At 39.9% G+C, this 11,383-nt stretch overlaps 1 protein-coding gene across 2 annotated transcripts; it reads left to right on the forward strand.

Moving 5' to 3' along the window:
• Positions 1-6: 6 nt before the first annotated feature.
• Positions 7-11,326, forward strand: smad5 (SMAD family member 5). 2 transcript variants are annotated; one of them, XM_024283911.2, is made up of 8 exons: positions 7-439; positions 710-835; positions 3,148-4,028; positions 6,310-6,570; positions 7,938-8,045; positions 9,633-9,854; positions 9,963-10,219; positions 10,302-11,326. In XM_024283911.2, exons 3-8 carry the CDS (start codon positions 3,626-3,628, stop codon positions 10,443-10,445), a joined length of 1,395 nt encoding a protein of 464 aa, XP_024139679.1. In that variant the 5' UTR covers positions 7-439; positions 710-835; positions 3,148-3,625; the 3' UTR covers positions 10,446-11,326. The 2 variants fall into 2 exon arrangements, with proteins under 2 accessions (XP_024139679.1, XP_024139680.1); XM_024283912.2 differs by lacking the exon at positions 710-835.
• The last annotated feature ends 57 nt before the right edge of the window (positions 11,327-11,383 follow it).

Genomic DNA, 11,383 nt, shown 5'->3' on the forward strand with positions numbered 1-11,383 from the left:
ACATTGTATATACTATTTTATTATGTTTACTGAAACAGTTTTAAATAAACACTTCTAATTTTTAATAGAAATAATAATAATAAAACATAAAAAGATGGCTGCCATCTAGTGGCTAAATCGTGACACTACAACTATGACAGAATCCGAAGACTTCATCCAAAAAAAAAAAAAATCCACGGTACTACTCCAGGAGTATCTTCTTCTCAGTGTTTCGTCCACAGTAGAGGCTGTGGAACTTTAGCGGCCAGTCTGATTAATTAAAGTTAAACGGATTACCAACGCGGTGACTGTCTCGAACAACTGACAACAAAGGACAACAATACAACAAACCACAGCACTCCAGACAGAGTGGAGCCAGCAAACTTGTGTGAGACGTTCCAGAGCCGCAGCACTGCCGGCGCAGGATTTTTCTTCTTCAGACGTCGAAATATCAAAGCACGTAAGATAAACTGCAATGTTTTTCCTTTTTATATTTTAGTAATTTGTTTCAAGGTTTGAAGCATATTTATTTTCTGTATAGCTTTTACATATTTTTTAACTAAATTAGTTCATTAAATTTTACTTACTTTCTTGCCGTCCCTGACAAACAATATTGAATATAAAAATATATATACGTATCAGAGTTTCAAAGCATAATATATGTTAAATCGTATCTTTTGCAAACGAGATTTTTAGCAATCAGTAAAACCTTGTACATGACGTGCACTAGTTTGTCAGTGCCGCGGAGGGATACGCATAAGGTCTTTCCAGTCTACTTGTCTCCGGGACTTGGAGGACATGGCATGGGGAGAAGGAGGAAAGAAGCGGCGGAAAAGATCAATCTTTCATCAAGAGAGTAAGGAATAAAGCTTTGATGTTATCGTTATAAAACACTGACATCTTTTGAGGTTTGTTTTAATGTATTAGGTAAAAATGACTCTTTAAGTTGGTTTTAAAAAGTGGAACCGGGTGATCTTCATCAGCTCAGTAGACTGGCTGCAGGCTCCGGTCTCCCCGGAGGAGGGCTCGGCTAGCAGCTAGCATACTGTAGCCTAGCGATACTCTTTAGAAGTTTAAAAAGTAAAATATAAGTGAGTAATGTGACTTTAACTTGATTATATTAGCCCTAAACGTACTTCTATGTGATTTGTTTTCATGACGACATATTTTGTGTAGTATTATATTTCACGTTGTTCGGTTCTGGTGCCTCTAACAAACTTTAAGCTAATCAAGCTATTCTGTAAAATAGAGCTAAGCTAACTAGCAAACTTTCCAGACTCCGTACATTAACTTTCTGTAAATAAACTTTTGTCTTTACTGTCTTTGTCGGGCTCACTATTTCATATCCTAATTGTGATGATTAAAAAACACACGTATAAGTGTAGTTTTTGTGTGTTTTGCCACTTTTTATAAAAAATATTCGTGTAACAGTAGATTCAATTTTCGGTGTCTGGGTGGTGGGGTGGTGCTTTCTTCTGACTGAACTGTTCTTCCATGTTGTCCTTTCTCCGAGCAACACTTGATGACATTTCCACGATATTTCCCAGCGGAAGAGTGAGTTTCCCTGTGTTATTTTGATGTGTAAGGGGACACGTTTGTGTGTTGGTACCGGAAGACTCGGTAGGAGAGATCAAAGAGTCGCAAACACTTTCGGGATAGACCTTTTTGAGATTGAATCTGTTAAGAGATCAAGCTGTAAAGCACAGATAGTGTAGTTGTTTGGAAATATAAATTATTGTTTTGTGAGCTTTTATAATCTGTATTATTAGTGGCGGAAAAATAAACAGGTTGCTTCCATGTTCAAGGGTACTTTTATTTTTTAAGTTCAGGTTGTGACTTTTGTGCTTCCTGTGTTTATATTTAAACATTCATGTTAATTGTTACTTATTTAACTCTCTTTTTAAATTTAGATTTTTACTACTTAGGTGATAAATATACAGTAAGATAACAGTGAACTGCTACTGATTTTAATATAACTTTTATGGCCATCTTTTATCAAAATTTACATTAGTTTGTTGGTTTGGTCAATTAAATGCATCTAATCATCAGCCGGTTGATCATTTTGTCTTTTCTCTTACGTCCTGGCATGTTTGGTTTCCTGGTGCTTTTTTAGTGCAGGTAGAACAATGAGCAATAAGAGCTGCTGGACAGCTGTGGTCTGGAAGGGAGGAATCGGGCAGAGATGAGATGGAGGAGGAAACGACTTACATCCTTTTTGACTCTGCTAGTTTTCCAAACTTCCACACAGCTGGCTGCACATGTTTGAACTCATTTGCTTGGCCTGCATACAGTTAGATTTTTGCTTAAGAACTCAAAGACCCACTCTGACAAAAAAAAGTGTTTTTTTTACATGCTATTGTGACATTTTTCTAATGGTGGATGATGTATATTAAGAAAATTATGCTTAAAATTGCATTTCTGAGTATTTCTTTTTTTCATTGTTGTAAATTAGGAGCAAACAAAAAAGTCATTTTAAAGAAGCTCATGTGGGATTTGAAAAATACTTTTGGTGAGGTTCAAGGTTGCTCCAATCTGACCCATCCACTTGTAGACTACTAAATCCCTTTTCCTCATCTGAGCTGGCATCTGGCTCAAAACTGTGTGGCTGGATAGCGCCAATATTGTTGTATCAGTACTGTTAGATTGGGGTTGTGAGGGGCTGCAAGCTAGCAGGAGAGCATGTAAACAGAGAACTCTCAGGAGTGCTTTTTAAAAGAGTTCTAGAGATAATTAGTTGGTTTTTAATTGAACTTCTTTAATGTTGTCTGTGTGGAGACTCATTTTGTCAATCCCTGTTTTTATTTTCTTCTAAATTTACAAATGCTTGGCTAAATGTTCATGTTTTACTTTGTATTTTCAAATCGAATTTAAGCTTTGAAATGCAACACCTTTCGGAGAGTTGAGTCATTCAAGTTTCAGCAAGCATGGTGGAACTTTTTACGACTGATGTAAGATAGAAGGAAAAGAGCACAGCAGACTTCTCGAATAACCTGTTGATGAAGACAAGTGCTTGTCACATGATGTAAGAAGTTTTAAAAACATAGATCTTGGTCCTGATTGAGTTTAGTGAAGCGAGGAACGTTTGTTTGTTTTTTTACGTTTCAAAATCACCTCAAATAGTTTCTTAGTTCATTTTTCTTAACATCTACTTTCTTTTTCATTTTGCAGAAAGGTGGTGACTTCACACTGAACCACGTTGGGTGAACGCATCACACAGAGGAGCGGAGGCGTTTTTTTGGAAATATGATTGTCTTCCTATAAGGCTTTTTTTTTTTTTTTTTGGGGGGGGGGACTCAGTCAAAAACCGCTGCGTCCTGATGTCAGCATCTACAGTTTGAAACTTTTCCCTCAGTTAGTAGTGGTGACCCTACTACGGTCAGCTTGCTGCAGGGCCTTTCCTGAGCAGCAGCAGCTGCGTCCTGCTTGCTGACTCCCATTCCTCCCCTGCTTCCTGTCCTTGGTCAGACAAGGCTAGTCTCCTCACTCCACCCTCATCTCTGTCCACACGCTTGCTTTTTACACTGCTCGTTTGGTTGATCAAGCATTCGGACTGTTACTTTTTTTGAGAGTCTTGGACGGACGCAGGGCGGCCGTTTACCCCCACGCAGCTAGCTCTCCGATTTGAGCTAAAACCACCTTGCCCGAGATGTCGTCCATGTCTAGCCTCTTTTCTTTCACAAGCCCAGCAGTCAAGCGGCTGCTTGGGTGGAAGCAAGGAGACGAGGAAGAGAAATGGGCAGAAAAGGCTGTGGATGCACTTGTGAAAAAGCTGAAAAAGAAGAAGGGCGCCATGGAAGACCTGGAGAAAGCCCTGAGCTGCCCCGGTCAACCCAGCAAGTGCGTTACCATTCCAAGATCCCTGGATGGCCGGCTGCAGGTTTCTCACAGGAAAGGGCTTCCTCACGTTATCTACTGTCGAGTGTGGCGCTGGCCGGACCTTCAGTCCCACCATGAGCTGAAACCCCTGGAGGGGTGTGAATATCCCTTTGGCTCCAAACAGAAGGAGGTCTGCATCAATCCATACCACTACAACCGTGTAGAGAGCCCTGGTAAGTATCAGTAGCCATCAGTTTCATTGAAATATTTGCACTTTTACTTTTGTCATTGCTTTAAATATGCATTTTTATTTGTAAATTTTAAAAAGATTAAACTTTATTGGCAAATTTCACACATTTTCATTTAAATTGTTCACATTTGTCTAAACTCCAACGTTAAAAGTGAAATTCTCAACTGTACGGTCGACTAACTGATACCGAGCTGCACTCATCCTTCAGAACTCTGAGTTCTGAAGAGCTTGGTAAACAAATCCACAAAGGTCAGGAGGCTGTCATCACTGGCCTGTTCTACCCGCCTCCTCCATTTCACAGAAAATCAATATCACTAGCTCTAAGAATCTTATTAGATTATATGCCTCAGGCACTCCAGATTGGGTGTGGCATCAGAGTGGCTCACTAAATGCATAAACCCCTCGGAGTAAACTCCCAGGACTTTCTATTCGTGAACCATCCTGCCTAGTTTAACATCCTTCACATTGAGATAAAAAAGGAGGAACCTTTTTGTTGGCTGCTTTCAGATGTGTTTCTCTGGTGGCAAATATACTTGTCGGTTTCATGTATCACTGGTTCCTTTGTCAGATTTTGTTACATCCAGCTCAGAAGACGTTTAGATTGTTTTCAGCAAAGTCACATTATGGTTGGCTAATTAGACATGTGACTGCACTTTCTACTTTTGCCTCAGGAGCTGGAAATCCTCTAAGAAATTGTTCTCATCTCTCCATGTTTAGAGTGTCTAAAATGAATGTTCTGTTAAAGGTATTGTCCAACACACTGGTTTATATTCCATTGAAAATTCATCAAAAGTCTATTCTATAAATAATATGTGGTGCTTTTTTTATTGGCCGTTTGTTTGGGTAGTTGGCATTGCGCGGGCAGGTGTGAAAGTCCACCAGAACTTTATTGCTGACCAAACAAGCAAACCCTTTTCATTTGTTTTGAAACACCATGTGCATTTTTAGGAACAGTGTGAACGTAAGGAGAGTGATACAGGGGCTTTGTATTGTTTTAGAAAATCTGTGAGGAACTTTAAAGATGCATAAATAAAATGTATAAAAATGTCTCTTAAGTAAATCCTGGGATGGAAACATTTGGAGAGTATTGAAATTATAAAAAGAGAATTGTCTTTCTATTTAGTTTGTTCTTTGCAAAACCACTCTAAAAAAGAAACTTTCCTTTTTTTTATTTACTAGTTTTCGAATTTCCAATTATGTAGTAGTTCATAATGCAAGGCTACTTTTATGGGATGTTCACACCAAACTCGATACGTGTCCTGCACCTTCGTTTTGGCGGGCGTCAGGTTCGCAGCTCAACACTTGACTACGAGGGTTTTTGTAAACTGCTCCCGCCACTTGTGGGAGGAGCTACCGTCAAAAGTATTCAGCCTCATCACTACGTGGAAGACATGAATGATGTTGAGAGATTGTTTATTTTAAAGAACTCTTCAAAAGCATTGATAATCAGGTCTTTGTGTCTGGGTTCATGAGATCTTTCAGAGATTCTCCTACTGCAGGAGCTGGGTCTGAATGATGGCGCTTTCAGCGGTACTTCCTTTTCTCTGTGACCCAGTTTGATGACTGGCTGTCCTGGATTAGTCCAAGGAGAGAAAAAATAAAGTATGCAATTAGTAGTAGTAGTTATGTAGTTTAGTCTTGATGCAAATAAAGAAATATATATTGTAAAATTTAGGAGGCAACAATCAGCTTCTTTGTCATGTTGGACTCCACCCACTAGTCTAGTCATCAACACGTCACAGGCCAAAGCTGAGTTTCTGATTGGTTGACTCGATGTTAATTCTTTGCCAAAGTTTAGATATTTAAAGTTTTGGAAACATCACCCCGAGTTTTCACCTCGCCACTCAAAACACTGCTGCTAGAGAATCACCCTGCGCCTGACGCTCAAAACCTGCCGCAGGACCTCTGATTGCATCTGGAAATTGGGTTTGGTGTGAACACAACTTTAGTTTGCTTACAGTCTTTGGTCACTTTAAGATCTTTCCCACTGAAACAAATCACGCTAGAATTTGATTGATTGATCCACACTAGAGTTCTATTGAAAGATTTTTCTCATGTGGTTATAATGCAAAGAGCAAATTTCTTGCACCCATTTGTGTGACAGCTAATAGGTCTTTAACTTCGTGACTATAACAAATAAAAAATTGTATTTTAGGATCAAACAGAAGTCTTTATTTAATGTTTCAGGTTTTTACTCAACATCATTTAATTTATATCTTCATGTCATATTAATGTTTTTCTTGATCTTTCTTTCTGCCCTCCAGTGCTGCCTCCTGTCCTCGTACCACGACACAGCGAGTTCAACCCACAGCACAGTTTGCTCGCACAGTTTCGCAATCTCACCCACAACGAGCCGCACATGCCGCTAAACGCCACCTTTCCGGAGTCCTTTCCACAGCCGCACAACGGTGGTGGCTCTTTTTCCATTTCTCCCAACTCTCCATATCCCCCCTCTCCAGCCAGCTGTGGTACTTACCCAAACTCTCCTGTCAGCTCGGGGCCCTCCAGTCCATTCCAACTCCCAGGTACGCCAAAGCCATTCATGTTCCTGACCCTGGGAAACCCGCCAAGCTATTGTTTGACTCAGCTGTCGCTCTAATGTAGAGCAGCAAAGCTCTGACATGTGTCGGTCTCAAATGAGACGATTTGAATTGTATGATATGAGGAAAAGGTGGTATTTGCAGTCGAGTGCAGGAAATTGAACCAAAGAAAAATGGAATTTCTAGTCCAGGAAAGTGTTTTTTTTTTTTTTAAGCCGGCTTGGATTGTTTTCCCTAAAGATGGTTTAATCTTATGGTAAATTCTTGACACGTCCAAACCATTGACTGTAAATGAAAACTGAACTTCGTGTTCCAAACAGGAAGTACCTGCTGGCTTCATGAAGCCAAAATCCCTTAGACTTTAACCATCCTTGCTCTGATACCTTCTTAACATGTTCTGGATAATCCTAATGTTTTTAATGATATTTTGTCTGTAGTGCAAGGTTTTCAAATTATAAACTGGCTAATCAAGGGTCTTAATAGAAGTGGGTGGTGCCTGCAGGCCCCCATGCCCAACGTTTGACAGATTCTACCATTCCTGCTATTGATTGACAAGAGTGGTTTCCATAGAAACATTGGCTCAGACAGAGAGCTTTCTGATGACATCTGGCTCCAACATTGTGGCGTCCATATGGAAAATACTGGCGACTGAATTGACTTTTAATTTCCTTTTTTGTATTTGACAGTTTATAAGTTCCACAACAGATAAAATTGTTATCGGATCAAGACGGGTCATTCTGAGAAATACAATGACTGAGTGATAGCTATTTATTTTAGCTTCTTGGAGCTAGTGGGTACTTCCTGTTTGGAAAGCCAGGGAAGAGAGGTCCACTTTTTTATACAGTCAATGGCCCATAACGGAGGAAAAGCCAGTTTTAACAGTGTCCACATCAGTATTTCTCTAGGTCCGGCCTCACTCTGTAGTATTGGTTGGTTCGAGCCCTTTTTTGTGTCAAACTGCTTTGGTTCTGGTGCTCCGTTCCAGTCCAGCTCTGCTGATAAATCCAGTTTATTTGCAAAAATCGCTTTAAATGGCAACTTTTGCTGCTATAATGTGATTCCATCTGCTCTTTAAAGCCTCATTAAAGGTTTTCCTCCCTGTGTTCTCCACTTCACTTTGAGTCATGACTACAAACGCTCAGATTGCGCCTTTCGGGAATTGGTTAGCATGTGGCTCAAAAGTGAGGCATAAGTGTAATCTGACTCCCGTTTCCGGGGCACAGATCCAGTGATGATTGTCTGAGTCAAGGGAGGTGTGTGTGTGTGCGCACATTTTGTGTGTTTTATGTTACAACCATTTGCCAGCACCAACAACTGGTCTCATCCTTGCTAACTGCCTCCTAATGTCCCAGCTGACACCCCACCCCCAGCCTACATGCCCCCGGATGAGCAGCTGGGCCAGGAAAACCAGTCCATGGAAACAAGCAGCAGCCTTGTGTCTCAGAACATCGGTAGAGGAGGTGAGAATCACACTCAATTAGCTTCACAGCTGCACCGCCCAAAGTTGAATATTTGATCTGTCTTAGCGTTGTAATGTAAATAGTGGAAAACACATCTGGAGGGAAGACGACTTTTTAGGGACATTTGTAGAACAATGTTCTGGTCATATCTGTAGCAAATTTAGGAAGAGCCTGAAGGAGAACTGGGAGGCAGAAAGGGAGCAGATCAAAGAAAGTCTTTGGCTTTTGCCCAATATGAATGTTTTCAAGAAGAATGTGGAAGAGAGGAACTCTGTTCTGAGGGAACATCTTCAGTGATAAAGGGTGTAAAAAAAAAAAAAAGATTTTTCGTTCGGCCTCATCTGAAGTTTAAACCATCTCCTACAGCATCTTTGTTGTGGTTAAGATGCTCTTTACAAACATTGGACTGTTAAAACTATCTATGGTATTGATCTACAAAGTTTATGAGCTGGAAAGTCAAATGAGCGTTGCATTAAAGACGACTGTAGAGGATTAATTATCTGGACGGGTCTTCCACACCTTCTGGCTCTCTGTTGGAGCCAACCTGACAAAACAAAGTGTTTTAATTTTGTCATCTTTTTGAACTTTTTTTCTAATTTGGACTCACAAAACCCCTGGTTGTAATTCTGCTTATATTTTAATGCCCCACTTCATCCCGTTTTTTTCTTTTTACGAAACCAGTGAGAAAGTAATGTTTACTTTCTAAATGTTGAATAACCTCATCAACAAAGGGCGGGAAAAGGTAGAGACAAAGTGCTAGGAAAGTAGCAAATATGATGGACAACAAAAATAAACAGTTTAGTGAGCTGGTGCTTAAATTCTTTCACCCAGGTGTTGCTAATTTAACGAATTAAAGAGGTGAAACGAGAAAAAGTGCAAATAAACTATATCTTAGCTCCTCGATATTACACCTCAAAATGCGCTACACAGTTGAGGGAGCTTGTTTAGATTGTTTTTACTTCTAGTTAATGAAACGGAATTTTCAAAATACGGTTTATTTTGACTCCATAAGCTTTTTTTTGCGCTTGTGTTCACACCACTCTTTGGAGATAAAGTTAATGTTTTTTTTAAAGAGCTGTATGAAGGTGATGTGTCTGTCTGTGTTCATGAGATCATTCAGAGACTCTACCAGTACGGTTTGTTGTTGTGAGACATGTGCTACTTCGTATGACTTAGTTTGTTTCTAAGCCTTACTCTTTAGCCAAAAAAAAAGTGAAAAATTGTTCTAAAACAGTGTTGGGATATATTGTGATATGTATCGTGTGACGTGTATCACGATACATATATCGTCAGATTCTTGCCAATACATATCTGAAAAATGGACGCTTTCAGCGGTACTTCTGTCTCTCTGTGACCCAGTTTGATGACTTGCTGTCGGAAAAGTTGTTAGAGAAATATGAATAAAATTAGAAGACTTTTTTTTTATTTATTATTGTCACAATCATCAAAACGTCACGGGTCAAAGCGGAGTTATGATTGGTTGATTCAAAGTTTAGACCTCTGATTGCATCTGTACATTAAGTTGTGTACGCAGCGTTAGAGTTAGTGGAGTATTAACGTTTGCCCCGCTTCTGTTTATGTTCCTAGATTTGCACTCAGTGGAGTACGAGGAGCCAAGTCACTGGTGCTCCATCGTCTACTATGAACTTAACAATCGTGTCGGCGAGGCTTACCATGCCTCGCTATCCAGTATTATCGTGGATGGCTTCACTAACCCTGAAAACAACAAAAACCGCTTCTGCCTTGGGCTGCTGTCAAACGTCAACCGCAATTCCACGATTGAGAACACTCGCAGGCATATTGGCAAAGGTACAACTTTTTAATGATCTGTAGGCTTTTGTGATTGTGTCGTACAACTTTTACATACATTACAACTGTTCCATCTGTAGTGAACGGATGCACTTTTTCCTTAAACAGGGGTGCACCTGTACTACGTGGCCGGGGAGGTGTTTGCAGAGTGCCTGAGCGACACCAGCATTTTTGTCCAGAGTCGTAACTGCAATTTCCAACACAACTTCCATCCCACCACCGTGTGCAAGATCCCCAGCGGATGCAGCCTTCGCATTTTCAACAACCAGCAGTTTGCTCAACTCCTGGCCAAGTCGGTCAATGAGGGTTTTGAGGCGGTCTATGAGCTTACCAAGATGTGTACGATTAGGATGAGTTTCGTCAAGGTAAAAGTTTCTTTAAGATAAAAAAAAAATTCAATTTAGTCAAATGTTTAACAGAAGTGTTTTTAACTCTGCCTTCTCTCAGGGCTGGGGAGCAGAGTATCATCGGCAGGATGTCACCAGCACCCCCTGCTGGATTGAAATGCATTTGAACGGGCCCCTGCAGTGGCTGGATAAAGTGCTGACACAAATGGGTTCACCCCTCAACCCTATTTCGTCTGTGTCCTAATGATGGGAGCTCGGAAAAGCCTTTTAACTTTTTTCATTTTTTTTTTTCTTTCCCTCTTCATTTTTTTATGTTTTACTTGTCCCCATTCAATGATTTATAATTTAAAATCGAGTGGATGAACTGTTTACACTTTACTTCTGGAAGGGATTTTGAACTCTGGCTTGAAATTCAACAGCAGCTGCAGCCAGAATCCACTTGTTTAAACAACAAACCAGTGCAAGAAAATACCTGGACAAAAAAATCCCTACAAAACGGTCAAGTTGCAGAAACATGGACACACTGTCTGACGAAGATCTGTAAGAATTCAGTCTCTACTGTTGAGCCTGTGGCTGTCATTCATTTTTGCCTCAAGTTTTTTTTTTTGATAAATGTGTTTTATGTGTAGTTTTTAATTAAGCCAATCTCTCACTACTCTGCGTCTGACTGAATTTGAATTTTATTGAACACAATTTATTGTTTTCAATGCGCTTTTGTTTACCTTTAAAACTCTGATAACATTTTTTCATTTTATAGTCTCTACTGCTAGAAATGAACACTGAGCTACTGCCTTTAAAAAATATGTATGCCATCACACGATAGTTAATGATATGGGAGATCACTGAACAAGTTTAACATGCCATAAGCTAACATTATGAATGTTACATCTATTGCAATAGAATTAGTCGCTGTGTAATCAGAGAATGGACACTACAGTTATGGATTGTGTTTGTACTCTCAAGTTCAAGTAAGAGTGGCTGTATTTTCCATACTCACTGTATTAACAATATTGTGCACTCATGGATTTTGTGAAGGCATATTCAATTTTGGCTTGGGTACCAAGGCATTATGTCAGTAGTTTGCTTCATGAGCTCATTGAAATAAACTGGTTCTGTGGAAACGGGGATTGCTCATGTTTCTGTTATTCAGGTGTGGCGCCTGTCAATACTTTTATTACTAAT

This window comes from Oryzias melastigma, linkage group LG10 (genome assembly GCF_002922805.2).
Source record: "Oryzias melastigma strain HK-1 linkage group LG10, ASM292280v2, whole genome shotgun sequence".
NCBI lineage: Eukaryota > Metazoa > Chordata > Actinopteri > Beloniformes > Adrianichthyidae > Oryzias > Oryzias melastigma.

Bases quoted from the DNA above. Each gene is read 5' to 3' on its own strand.
- smad5 (XM_024283911.2), top strand. From the start codon at position 3,626: ATGTCGTCCATGTCTAGCCTCTTTTCTTTCACAAGCCCAGCAGTCAAG. The intron at 4,029-6,309 runs GTAAGTATCAGT...TCTGCCCTCCAG, and splicing joins CAACCGTGTAGAGAGCCCTG to TGCTGCCTCCTGTCCTCGTA. The intron at 6,571-7,937 runs GTACGCCAAAGC...CTAATGTCCCAG, and splicing joins CAGTCCATTCCAACTCCCAG to CTGACACCCCACCCCCAGCC.